Source organism: Carya illinoinensis, chromosome 15 (genome assembly GCF_018687715.1).
Source record: "Carya illinoinensis cultivar Pawnee chromosome 15, C.illinoinensisPawnee_v1, whole genome shotgun sequence".
NCBI classification, from domain to species: domain Eukaryota; kingdom Viridiplantae; phylum Streptophyta; class Magnoliopsida; order Fagales; family Juglandaceae; genus Carya; species Carya illinoinensis.
In genome coordinates, this window is record NC_056766.1 from 44,576,504 (window position 1) to 44,588,833 (window position 12,330).

General features: G+C 36.9%; 2 protein-coding genes across 3 annotated transcripts; both read right to left on the reverse strand.

Moving 5' to 3' along the window:
• Positions 1–623: 623 nt before the first annotated feature.
• LOC122297594 (RNA polymerase II C-terminal domain phosphatase-like 4) lies at positions 624–5,705 on the reverse strand. 2 transcript variants are annotated; one of them, XM_043107703.1, is made up of 8 exons: positions 5,265–5,704; positions 5,085–5,173; positions 4,338–4,453; positions 3,523–3,703; positions 2,412–2,701; positions 1,888–2,073; positions 1,762–1,800; positions 624–1,135 (listed from the first exon to the last, which is right to left on the reverse strand). In XM_043107703.1, exons 1-8 carry the CDS (start codon positions 5,390–5,392, stop codon positions 824–826), a joined length of 1,341 nt encoding a protein of 446 aa, XP_042963637.1. In that variant the 5' UTR covers positions 5,393–5,704; the 3' UTR covers positions 624–823. The 2 variants fall into 2 exon arrangements, with proteins under 2 accessions (XP_042963637.1, XP_042963638.1); XM_043107704.1 differs by having other exon boundaries at positions 992–1,135; positions 1,766–1,800; positions 5,265–5,705.
• A 1,289-nt stretch (positions 5,706–6,994) lies between these two features.
• Positions 6,995–11,117, reverse strand: LOC122297136 (reticulon-like protein B21). Its single transcript, XM_043107040.1, has 9 exons — positions 9,489–11,117; positions 9,351–9,404; positions 9,152–9,254; positions 8,953–9,027; positions 8,701–8,845; positions 8,498–8,567; positions 8,249–8,314; positions 7,603–7,725; positions 6,995–7,482 (listed from the first exon to the last, which is right to left on the reverse strand). Exons 1-9 carry the CDS (start codon positions 10,831–10,833, stop codon positions 7,388–7,390), a joined length of 2,076 nt encoding a protein of 691 aa, XP_042962974.1. The 5' UTR covers positions 10,834–11,117; the 3' UTR covers positions 6,995–7,387.
• Between the last annotated feature and the right edge of the window lie 1,213 nt (positions 11,118–12,330).

Consider the following 12,330-nt stretch of genomic DNA (forward strand, 5'->3'; position numbering starts at 1 on the left):
GTATCAAGTCAGTATATAAAACACATAATCCATATTACTTAAATAATAAAATTTAATTTATAATATTTAAGTTTTATTTTTTTTTAAATTAAATTATATCATGTAAGCATTTTATTAGATATATGTGTTTTATATAGACACCGATTTGAGAATTGAATAACTTTATAAAAAATAAAAAATAATATTTTAATCATTTAATGTTACATTTAAAAATGCGGAGAAGATGATTGTTAATAGAATAATGGATAGCATTACTCTTCTAATAATTTTTACATGCATAGTGTGAGCTAAACTTCGGGCATTGAGTGAGATTGGAGGATTCAGGTTTGGAAGGGATATAAAGCTGAGTGAGCTCCCATCTAAGTAACGTTGCAACATTTTCTGATCCAGTGGCCTCAGATTATCCCCAAAAGATTAGGTGAACATAAATTCTGAAATCCTAAGCTTGAGGAGAACATTCTCTTTTACTTAGAAGCATAGAGTAAATATTCATGGAAAATAAACAGAGACTTCTTGAAGAAATTTCTAACTCATTTTAGAAGTATATGGTAACTGTTCATGAAATTAAAATTTTACGAGTCATATTGACCCGTCACACAAATTACTAGATCAGGATCCAACACTCAGCGTCCACATTTTATATGACCATTATCCTTTTTCTAAGCTTGTAGGTGATTTGAAATGATCAAACCTAGATCCCAACAGTCTATGAAACATAGTTAGGCATTCATAGTTTTTTAAAAGGTCTACATAGCTGGAGAGTAGTCATTACCTCAAACCAATACATCACTACCAAGAGTTAGCATTGACATTGAATGGTTAGTTATTGGTTCTTGGTTTGGTTGACAGTATATTTCTCTTCAGGCTGCTTTTGCCACATATAATTAGCAGCTTCTATCCACCGTGGATGGACCAAAAACTTCATATGTTTCACTGCCCAATGAGATTTCTCTGTTCCAGCATCTGTTGAGATCACATGTGTCACAGACGGATCAATCTCCGTTGAACAAGTAGCTCCCAAATCCTCTGCCAGCTTCCAGAGATGGTGATTATCAGCCTGGAATCTAGTGGGAAATACACGACTAAAGACAAGCTTACACCCCTTCAGGACTTCCTTCTTAATCAATTTCAGCACCTGCAGAAAATTACATATAAAAAACATCTTGATTATTCAAAATCTTTGTAATTAATAACCATGAGATAGTTCTCCTTCTCAAAGTTTATTGGGATGAATTAGTGGGAAGATATTCAACAATCTGCACGAGAAATTAAGGAATCAACAAACATACAATACAAAAGCAATAAAAGGACTGTTTAAAACTGATTCATGGCCACAAAATGGGGACGTGCTGTCCATTCAATAGTTAGAACCATAATCAGGTTGCCTTACGTAGTGTTTTTCCAAGAGTGGATCTTCACCACCAATCTAGCCAAGATGTATGACTCCAGACTAAGTACTGTTCAATAGGTCAGAACTCATGCCAGATTAGATTATGTGGAAACCAGCCAGAAGCAGAAGAGAGGCAGAGACACAGAGCAGGTAGTGGTAGATATCTATCTTACAAACATCTGAGACAACTTATAAGCCAGGTTTAAATAATAATAAAAACACTTTTTGCACTCTTTTTGAAACCCATAATATGGGACTCAATTAAATCATCCTCGTGGAATTGATATTAGATTTTGAAGTATGTGTACAGGTGCTTGCTACCGCTTAGAATAAAATGCCGGCCATGTTTTAGTTGTTGAGAAAATGATCACCTGCCTCACATCTCTGTCAACAAGAGTCTCCTTAAGTTCCTACAAGAAGGTTCCCCTACATTAGAATTTATCACGATAGCAAACTTCAGCAACTATTATCAATTCAAAGTAACAAGAGGGACATACATCAAAGAACATCTTGTGGACTCGCTTAAGAACTTTAAGAACAGCTGCAAGGGCTCCGTCTGTCTCACTTTCATCATTCTTCAACTCAGAAAGAGATTTACAACTGAAGCCAAATTGGTGACAACTTGAAGCAAAGAAATGATATCTTTCCATCAATATCAAATTTTCCTTGTGCTTTGGCCACGCCTGCAATAATGCATGGCAACATTTTAACAGGATGGCTGTCACCCACAAAAACCTAAAAAGAGAAATTGCAGGTTCAAAAGAAACTGAAATGACATAGGTTACAAAACCTAGAAAGAATAATTGCAGGTTCAAAAGAAATAGAAACGATACCCAGTGTATCTGATGGAATATTGGGTACCATTTCCTCTTCAGCAATCTTATGAGTAAACCATATCAAAGAAGCTTACAAAACACAAGGAAACTTCAAGACTGGTTTGCACATGTAACAAGTAACATCAGATTAACATGAAAATAAACTGGTTAAGCAAAATTGCTTAGCTGGTCACAAATGTACCTACATTTTCTGTATCATCAAGAATGAGAGCAGCACTTTCTTGCCCCAGCACAACATCAAGACCCTTTTGATGTTTATGGGTGCCATCATCGCGTGAAATCACCCTAGAGCTGAAGTACTCTCTTTGAGGATCAAGGAGCTTAGCCATTTCCAATGCATAGGGCCGATCGCCCATTGTGTAGATGTACATCTCAAACATTTCACTTGCTTCTTTTAAAAATGTGCGAACAAAAGGCCTTAACTTGGTCATTATATGCATATAGTCCAACATGAAGAGGCTGCCTTTTGAGATATCTGTAAATTTCATAAATTTTAAATATCATGAAGGAATAAGCACATATACTCACTACAACGCTCAGAAAGTCAGAAGATAACCAGCACAACCAAAATAAAAAATATTAAACATTCTCGGTCTTCTTCTGTGGCAGCAGCAAATTGTGATGGAAGCAAAAGCCAATTTATAACCAATCAAATGAATAAGAGCCTCTATGCAGTTTGCTAGGTCAACTTGGGAAAGGGATGCAAAGAGTAAGGTAGGAATTATTCTTCAATAATTCAAAACCATGCAAAATGTAGACCGTCATACAAACTTATAAAAAAAAATGTATACTGTCATAAAAACTTAGCCTGACAGCTATGGTGTGCCTCATGGGAAATAGTATCTTAAGGTGATATAACAATTAAAGGCCAAGTAATTAGGCTTGCCTTTTGCAAAAGAAGACTACTTTGCCAGTCTTTGAAAGAAATGAAAATGAAAACCAAACTATTTCACCCAGAATTATCAACCCCTCTCCCTGGCAACACATGAGCCTTGCTTCGATTAGAACCCACAACATAAACAGACTGCCTCATTGCATTCCAATAAACCTCCCCGTATTGGTGTCTTGTGAAAACACAAGCAACTGATTACATCCTTTCCATTTATTTGAACTATTCTACCTTGCTTCAGACAAAAATCGTATCATACCACTCAGAAACACAAGCATTCAAACTCAGAGTAACTCCTATTTTAAATAGAAAGAATCAGTATAAAAAAGGCATACAAAACTAATGATATGAGAAATGCTAATTTACACTACCAAGGCATAACCACAAAAAAGGGTTAATGAAAATACCCTGCAGTGAATTTGTTTGGCTCTTTAAATATTCCTCTTCTAATGTCATGTGTATAAGCAGTGTAGAGTTTAGCAGTGTATGGTCCAGATCAAGAACCAAGCAAAGCTTCTTATGGCGTAATAAATTCTTCATGTCTGTATTTTGCAATCTGACAACTTCATCATTCTGAAGTCTAAGTCCCTGCAATACAGATGTTCCACAGGCTTAAACCAAATTCCATCTGAGACCAATAAACATAACTACATATTGTAAATGGAATTACATATTTTACATTGGTTACATCGCTCAATTATGATTTTTAAATTCTTTTCGTGTCATGGAATCAGAACTTTGTGAATAATATTTCAACATGTTGAAAGTTTTTTACAAATATTAGAAATTTACTTTTCAATGTGTCGCAAAGTATCTTTTTGGTGTTGATTGGGTGATGCCTCAAAGGGTGGTAGAGTAGTTGGCAGGTTGAAGAGTTCAAAATGTTGGCCATTACAGTGTGGAAGTTTGGCAAATTGTACTGTTATACCTTATGTGGTGCGTCTGGAATGAATGTATGCTCAAAATTTTGAAAATTGTGAGAAGATGGCAGATGAATTTGCATCCATAATGCTAAAAACACTTTTTTTTCTGGATGTCAGCCTTAGAGAGTCCTGGCTATTTTAACTACTATGATTTTATGTATATTTGTTTTCCCCAGCCAGTGTACTTTGGTTGTGATGCTCTACGTTTTTCAATATAATTGCCTTATAAAAAGAAATGATAAGTGGCAAAGTTAACCAAAACTCTTAATTCCGATCAAGTCATCTTGGTGAATTTCTACCTTGTGAATGTACCCAAATGTCACACCAAATTTGTCATCCAGCCTTTGCCCACACAGTATACACATCTCTCCGAAAGAACCAGGATGTGTACAAGCATCCTTCTTTATGGATGCTTCTGCAGGAGATAATGCATTACATATAATTAAATTCGGCCACAATACCTAAACGCCAAATGAAAGAAAATCTAAGTAATGCCATTCACTCTGTCGTATTTTCAGAAAGTTTGCCATATATATGGAAATTGGTGAGCCACACACACAGAGAAGGGTGTAGATGAATACGGCAGAGTGACAAAAAGAAAAAATCATACAAAAAACACTACAGAGCAGTCACTCTTCCCTAATTCACCTTTTTTCTTCAACCATTGGAGTATTCGTTGCAATTTGGATGGCCTCAAACCGTTTGTCTATGTAGTAATTTCAGTTCTAGTAAGGTTTCCACAGAAATATCCCAATCAAAAGATATATGCACAAAAATGGATAAAGATTTTCCAGTTTGGGCTCCACCATGTCAGCAGTTTCAAAAATAGAAAAGAAAAAGAAAAGAAAAAAAATGTAGGAAGCTTTACAGAATAATTATGAAAGTATGCAACTGGAAAGAAGTTTGGTCTAACTAAAGGTGCCGGATGAGCTTTTGATAAGTTGGTTTCGGGCTGTGTTTCCCAAGATTTGGATGGCTAGGTGTGAAAAGGGATTTCACACAACTCAATAGCGAAAGATCTTTTCAACTAAAAGAGAAGAATTTACCTTCGGTCTGTTCTAGGGATGGCGTAAGTGAAGTTGACTCCGAACCTTCCTCTACGTTTTCCATAATCTCCACTTTGCTCCGTTTTATCCTGCAAGTTAATGAACATGGCTGAGTAAGTGGGGCTTACAATATAGAAAAGTTGAGACAATCCAAAAAAAAAACTAACAGAGAATCAGCACCTTTGGGTTTCAAGGTGACTGGAATCTTCAGCTTCTTCGGAAGAATCCGAATCGAGTGATGCATCGAGGAACGTCACGAAGTCGTCGCTACTCGATGAACGTACCGGAGAATCAGTCACGAGGCTCATCTGTATTTATTAACCTCAATTCACGAAATACATCTATCAACTGAAGTAAGAAATTGAAAGCGCAAGTCTCGTTCCAATTACATTCCTTTGTTCGGATCGGAAAGGTCTTTTATCTCAAATACTAAAGCAAAGATGAAGAGAAGGAAGATAGACTATAAAGTTGTTCGAATTTTTTCTTTTCCTTTCTTTCTTGGATCTCTCTCTCTCTGTCTGAGTCTCTCGGAATTCCAGTTGGGGGGAAAACGAGAGGGAGGGAGCGAAAAGGCAGGAAAGCCGAACGGAAAACTACCACAATAATTTTCGTTTCCCCAGTCCAAAACAATCCGAGTGGGCCGTAATTGTAAACTTGAAAAATGAGCCCAAAAACAAAAATCCTGAAACGGCCTAATAGAAAGCCCAAGAAAAAGGCCCAACAGATAATAAGAAGGGTACGGACATAATGTAGGGTGGGGGCAGTGAAGGAGCTGAAACAGCCGCCGTAAGGGCAAGGAGAGGGGTAAACCAAAATCTTCCCATCAAGGCTTTCCCTTATGAAAAATGATAAATACACGTAACTTTTTAGGATATTTTACATAATAATGTTTTGAAAGGAGGGGTATTTTTGTAAACTATCTACCCCAATTGGTTACCAAAAATCAAATAATCCCATCTTATTTATTATTACAATTTTTTCAAATTTTCATATAAAATATAATAAACAATTTAACTTTTTCAAATTTAAATACAAAATTAATATTAAAAAAATTATATTATAATAATATTTTATTTATTACTATTCAAAACATCTCATCTCATCTGAACTACATAACCAAACGAGATTCGTTTACGAAAATACTCTTATTTTACAATATAGTGGAAAATATATTGTAAAATGTGTGATATGAATATCATTACTTCTTCCTTATAGCATGGAGTTTCTGGCACAGGAGAAACAAAATGGTGAGTGAGCAAAGTTGCATTGAACCAAGACAAGTAATAGAAAATGCTCTCTCTTTGCAGCAATTTCACAGAGGAGACAGAGTTGTACCAAGCACAAAGATAAGAAAATATTGCTGTTGGAAGCCTCCTCCTCAAGGGTACTTGAAATTAAATATGGATGGGGCAATGCTTTTTTATCAACACAAGACTGGTATTGGAGCTGTTTTAAGAGAAGAAAATGCGGATATTGTAATGGCAGTAAGTATCGTCGAAAATGAAGTTAGTGAGCCAGAAGATATAGAGCTTCTGGCAATGTTCAGAGGTCTTCAAATATGTGCTAGTATGGGAATACAAAAACTGATTCTTGAGAGCAATAGGATGATGAAGGTTAATGAAGTCTAAGCCATTGGGGATTCTTCTTCTATGTTAGGAAACCTGGTGAGAGAGCTACCAAACCTTCAGAATTTGTATTTGTTTGGAGATTGTGTGGTTCCACATGTGAACAGGTTAGGGAATCAAGTAGCCCATAAATTGGCTAGATATGCACAGAATGTTGAGAGTTTATAAATGTGGTGGGAGAATATTCCTGAGTTTGTATCTCAAGCTGTTTGGCTTGACAAAAACTTGTAATGTTTCCCTCTTTTAATGATATTACTCAACTTCCATCGATCTATGCACATAATGTACGGTTCAATTCCACGTGATGAATGAATTATTAACACAAGCTCATAGATTTAATGGATTAAGGTGGAGCATGTTACACCATAATCTTACATAATACACAAGAAAACCTCAAAAGTATTTATCTCTTACCAACAACATATGATTTTGAAAGCCACTTATCATCTCTCTCAACTAATTTTTACACTGTAATCTTCACGCTAAATGCAACACGCAAGGGTCCCTTTTTTGTTATATTCTTGAATGTAAGTAGCAAGAAAAATTGATTTTTTTTTTTTTTTTTTTGTCTCTTTTCTTTTTCCCCTTCAGACAGTGAACGATTTGGCCATGAATGCGACCTTTATATATATGTACTACGTTTCCATATCTGAATTGGCTTGATCCTCCTGGTCCTTGTCATGAAGTTTCCTCACCTCCTGCCTCATCTTCCACCCAATCATATCTCATTCCAGACTGCTGATAACATCGGAAAGCCACGTACAGCATGAACACTGCATGCAACGTACACAGTTTTCAATATGATAAAGCAAATAAAAAAAAGAAAGCCAAGAACTTTGCTAATGGGGTACCAAAAGCTATTAAACTACTGAAGATTACAAAGGTGTTCTGACCTTCCCAAATGCGTGCAACAGTTGAGGATAGGTTCAAAACCAGAAAAACAGTGGCTGCAGCCACGGCTTTCTTGTGAGAGCACGAGTCCCATATGTCGTGGAAGCGTCGAACCCAAAATTTAGCTGCAATTGGATTTTAGGACATGATGTTAAGTTCTCAACTATTCCAGAGGAAGCACATTGCCTAATTATATTCATTTTCCTCAAGAGATAACAAAAAAGTTGTATTGAACATGTTCAGAATGAACAATTCCGGTTCAAGGTAGTACCCAACGTTTTAAAAATTGTCTTAGAATGCAGTAAAAACTTCATGCTGTTTTATCCAAAAATCTTTTTTCTTTCACAACGTTGAAGACAATAATATCCTGTTGCAAATTTTTCCTCAACTCTCAAACAAAGATTTGATAAACTACTTCCCATATATGGAGTTTTGAATATCCAAGGAGGCACGTTGTCTGTGTGTGTGAAGGAGGGAGAGAGAGAGAGAATGAAATGCAGTTTCTTGAGTTCTCAAGACGATGGGTCCATGCCCCACTGACAAGCCCAAGAAAGATAGATATAGCTTAGATGTAGATTAAGAGCAAAGCAAGCAAAGTTTTGTATCTGAATTTCATGAGGAAAGACTACAATAAGCAGAAGAATTTACCTATTGCGGTTAACTGTGCAGAATACAATGAACAGAGCTTTGGTACAGTGAAAACTCCCAAGAAACCTGAGGCAGTGAGCACAACAATGCGTCAGTATAAATTTTAATGCTTAAAGCCGACACTGCAATTTCAGCAAACACTTACTATTAAACTGAACCACTTACATTTTAATCTGATCCAAAAAAAAAAAAAGAAGCAAAGAAAGAAATAAAGAGATTAAAAAAAAAGGAAACTCAAGGGAAACTCACCCAACTTAATCACAGTCCAAATGGTTATGCAGCTGCCACACCTGGCCAAAACAAAGAGCAGTGCTGCCAGCTGCCATTGTCACAATTTCACTATTTGTCACCTTTTGCATACTCCAAAAACCAAGAGGTAAAAAAGAATCGGCTTTTTGTAGCTCCATTAATGCTAACAATAAGGAAAAGATAAAAAGAGAGAGAAAAATTACCTTCATTGTAGTTGCAGGATGTCCTGAAAAAAGAGCTCTGAGTTTTAACAGCAACTCATTTACGTAAGGAAGAACCAATCTCAGTAACCACATTGCTTCTTGTTCCCCCAGTACACAGCTTGAATCATCGGTATATACAACACCCCTAATTCATTCATTCAGAAAAAGAAGGGAAAAAGCAGAAGAAGAATTAGAAAGTGGTCAAATTGCTAATATCTTTTCTTGTCAATTAACAAGTTTTCAAGGGATTACCTGCATATGAGGGACCTATATATGAATATGGCTGAAAGATACACAAGCCCCATGTAGGAAGTCACAGAAACAAAACTGTAGATACAGTGATTAATAAGATCTTAGTTTTGGGCTCTGTTCTGAATCAGAAGGATAGCAAGCCAAAGAATGTATATAATTCAGGTTAAAAATCAATTTCCTTTACTGCGGATTTCCTAACCTGAGATTGACATCCTTTGTATAAGAAGATGAGAGGATGAAAAATGATCCAATTAGCAGGACAAGTGCCGACCTTGGGACTTCCTTCCACATTACCAAGTCCACTGAAAAGCCAAACGTAGAAAAGAAACTGATGATAATTGCAGGAGTTTTCCTGAAGAATTTGCAAATTTTGCTATGTTTCCAAAATTAGAAGTTACCAAAACTTTGTAATTTGCTGTGGCTTTCAGGAGAAGTTTGAAACTCATACGAACCTGTATCATAAAATCGTCAGAATCAAAAGTCCAACTGATAGATTCACATAGAAAACATCAAATGCAGATCAACTAAAGACTAACTTGGAGTGGGTTTTGAGAAATTCTGGCTCCTTGGAGTGGGTTTTGATAGATTCTGGTACAAGGTACGACGCCTTTCCACCGGAGGAGGCTGCTTCACACTGGCCACTGGTCTTCTACTAACTTGATGCAGCCTTTTCTCTTCATTGGCAATCTTCTTCTCTTCATTGACAGGCTTTTTCTCTTCATTGACAATCTTCCTCTGTTCGTTGACAAGCTTTTTCTCTTCAGTGACAGTCTTCTTCTGTTCATCGACAATCTGTTTCTCGTCATTGACAATCTTCTTCTCTTCATTGACACTCTTCTTCTCGTCATTGGCAATCTTCTTCTCGTCATTGACAATCTTCTTCTCTTCATTGACAATCTTCTTCTCTTCATTGACATTCTTCTTCTCTTCATTGACAAGCTTTTTCTCTTCATTGAAAATCTTCTGCTCATCGACAACCTTCTCCTCTTCATCGACAATCTTCTTGGGTTCTGGAACATTGATTTTCTTAACATCACTATCAGTTTCCTCATCCATGTCCTCTTCGTCTTCTACATCAACAACATCGAGATCATCACCCTCGTCATCGCTCGCCACCACTTCTGGAGCATAATTCACCACACTTCGATCAGTTATGACCTTTTCTTGGCATACACCGAATTCCTTGTAAGTTTCATCAGATCCAGCAGTCCCAGTTTCATCAACTGGAATTTTGTCGGTTCCTCCATTAACAGACCCATCAGCAACTACATCCCCTGGTTCATCCACAGGTCGACTCAACTCTGACTTGGCCTTCCTCAACTGATTTGAACTAGCCTGTTCAGCTCCATTGCCACTTCCTTCGGTACCCTTGACCAAGTCCGACTTCACCTTCCTCAAATGCGCAGAATTGGGTTCCTTGAGTGGTTCAGATCTTGTTTTCCTCATCTGAATTGGGCTCCGCTCAAATTTCTCAACTGAAACACCAACCTCCTTGCTTGCCTCAGATCTCAGTTTCCTGGCCTGAACGGGGCTCTTCTTGATTCCCTCAGCTGAAACAGTCAGCTCCTTGCAATGTTCCTCAGAATTCTTCAGAGGCTCAGGTTTTCGTTTGGATATCTGAAATGTGCTCTTTTCAACCCCATCAAAGCTCTCGGATTTCCATGTCTTTCTCTTCCCACTACTGGCCACTGTGGCACTCTTGAACCTTGAAGTACTGCCACCACCGCTACCACCACCGCCATTATTTGCAGAGGCCCCACTTTCCTCAGAGCTTTCTTCTTCTCCTTTAAAGACCTTAATCCCACCTCTCCCTTCGTCACTCTTCATCCTGCTCTCCCACACAGACCCTGCCACCACGCTTCTCCTTCTATCCACATCCATATCTAGTCACTTCCTTTTTACGCCTTCTCTCTCTCTCTATCTCTTCTCTCTCTGTGGCAATGATTACCGTGGTGGGACGGAGCTGTTGGTGGAAATCTCGTAGAAATGTGCAAATACGCATAACGGTATTACTTCAATCAGGAATCTTCATTTCAGTGGAGGTAGAGAACTCGAAGACATTAGCACTGCATCGACGTCATAAACTTCTATGGCCGAATTTCATTTTATTGTAATTCGTACTTTTATAATTTCTTATTCTTCTTCTTCTTTGTGTTCTATTTCACAACTCGTGGTCTATTTATACTTCACTGAATAATATTTTAAGTCACTAATTTTATCCATACCAAATTTATAAGAACTCCCATTTCATTTTCTGAAGTATTTTGTTTTCATATCTGCAGAAGAATCAACTCTTTCGTTACTTTTGATCTGTATATCATGTTTTTATACTAATCAAAGATCGTCAAATGTTAACAATGTAATCAATCATAATAAGTAATGTTACGTATAGTTATTTTTACGTATTTTTTATACACTCTATTAATATAATTGATTGGATTAATTTTTTAAGTACACAGAAGAATACATAAAAATGACTATATATAAAATTTTTAATAATTAAATCTACGTTTTTCTTTTAGTTTAAATTTTTTGAATAAATAATAATTTGAGATTTTGAGTTTAAATCTCACTTCTACACTTCATTCTATTAATTAAATATTTCAGATGTTAACGATATAATGTGTTGTAAAAAATATATCTTCTGCAACAACTACCAAATCAGAATCAGACAAAAGGACTCCAAAGGTGTAGACGACCAAAGTGAATATGGCAAGTCGTATAGAAGGTGTTAGGTATCGTGGCGGGCACGTTTACTTTTGGTGGGGGCTTTAGGAAGGGGGGTGTGTGTCCAAAACTCAAATGCTGCAGCATGTTCTTGTTGGTGGTAAAAGTCTAAGTTCCTTCAACGGCACAAAATGTGGGGTCAGAAATGGCTTATACGTTTCTGTTCCCTTTTTAAATCAGACACAGTATTCAAATCCCAAGAGACTGACACCTATCTCCATAATTTATGATTCACAAGCTTTGTCTACTGTCTTCTATTTATTTCTTCTTCATGAAACTCCATGGTATTGCCAACTCTACCTTAAAAAATATTGAATTGTCCTCGTGCATTTAGTTTTCTGCACTTTTGAAGTTTTGGTTAAGATTTTGAGGCATTCCTAATTTGGTCTTCACCATTTAGTTGTATTGCTTTTAATTGAAAAGGGAAAACGAAATTCTAATGCACTGCAAAAAAAATGCAGGAAATGTGTGTCGGTGGCCTGCAACTTTAGTTTTGTCGCCATGCAACTCTGTTCAGCCATACATACGATTTAGAGCCACATGCAGAGGCCAAAAAGGAGAACTACTGGGGTTTGTTTGTTGTTTATCCTGTGGGAATGATTCCATCAGTGAGTCATACGCCAAACACTCCCCATACTACATCTTTGACAA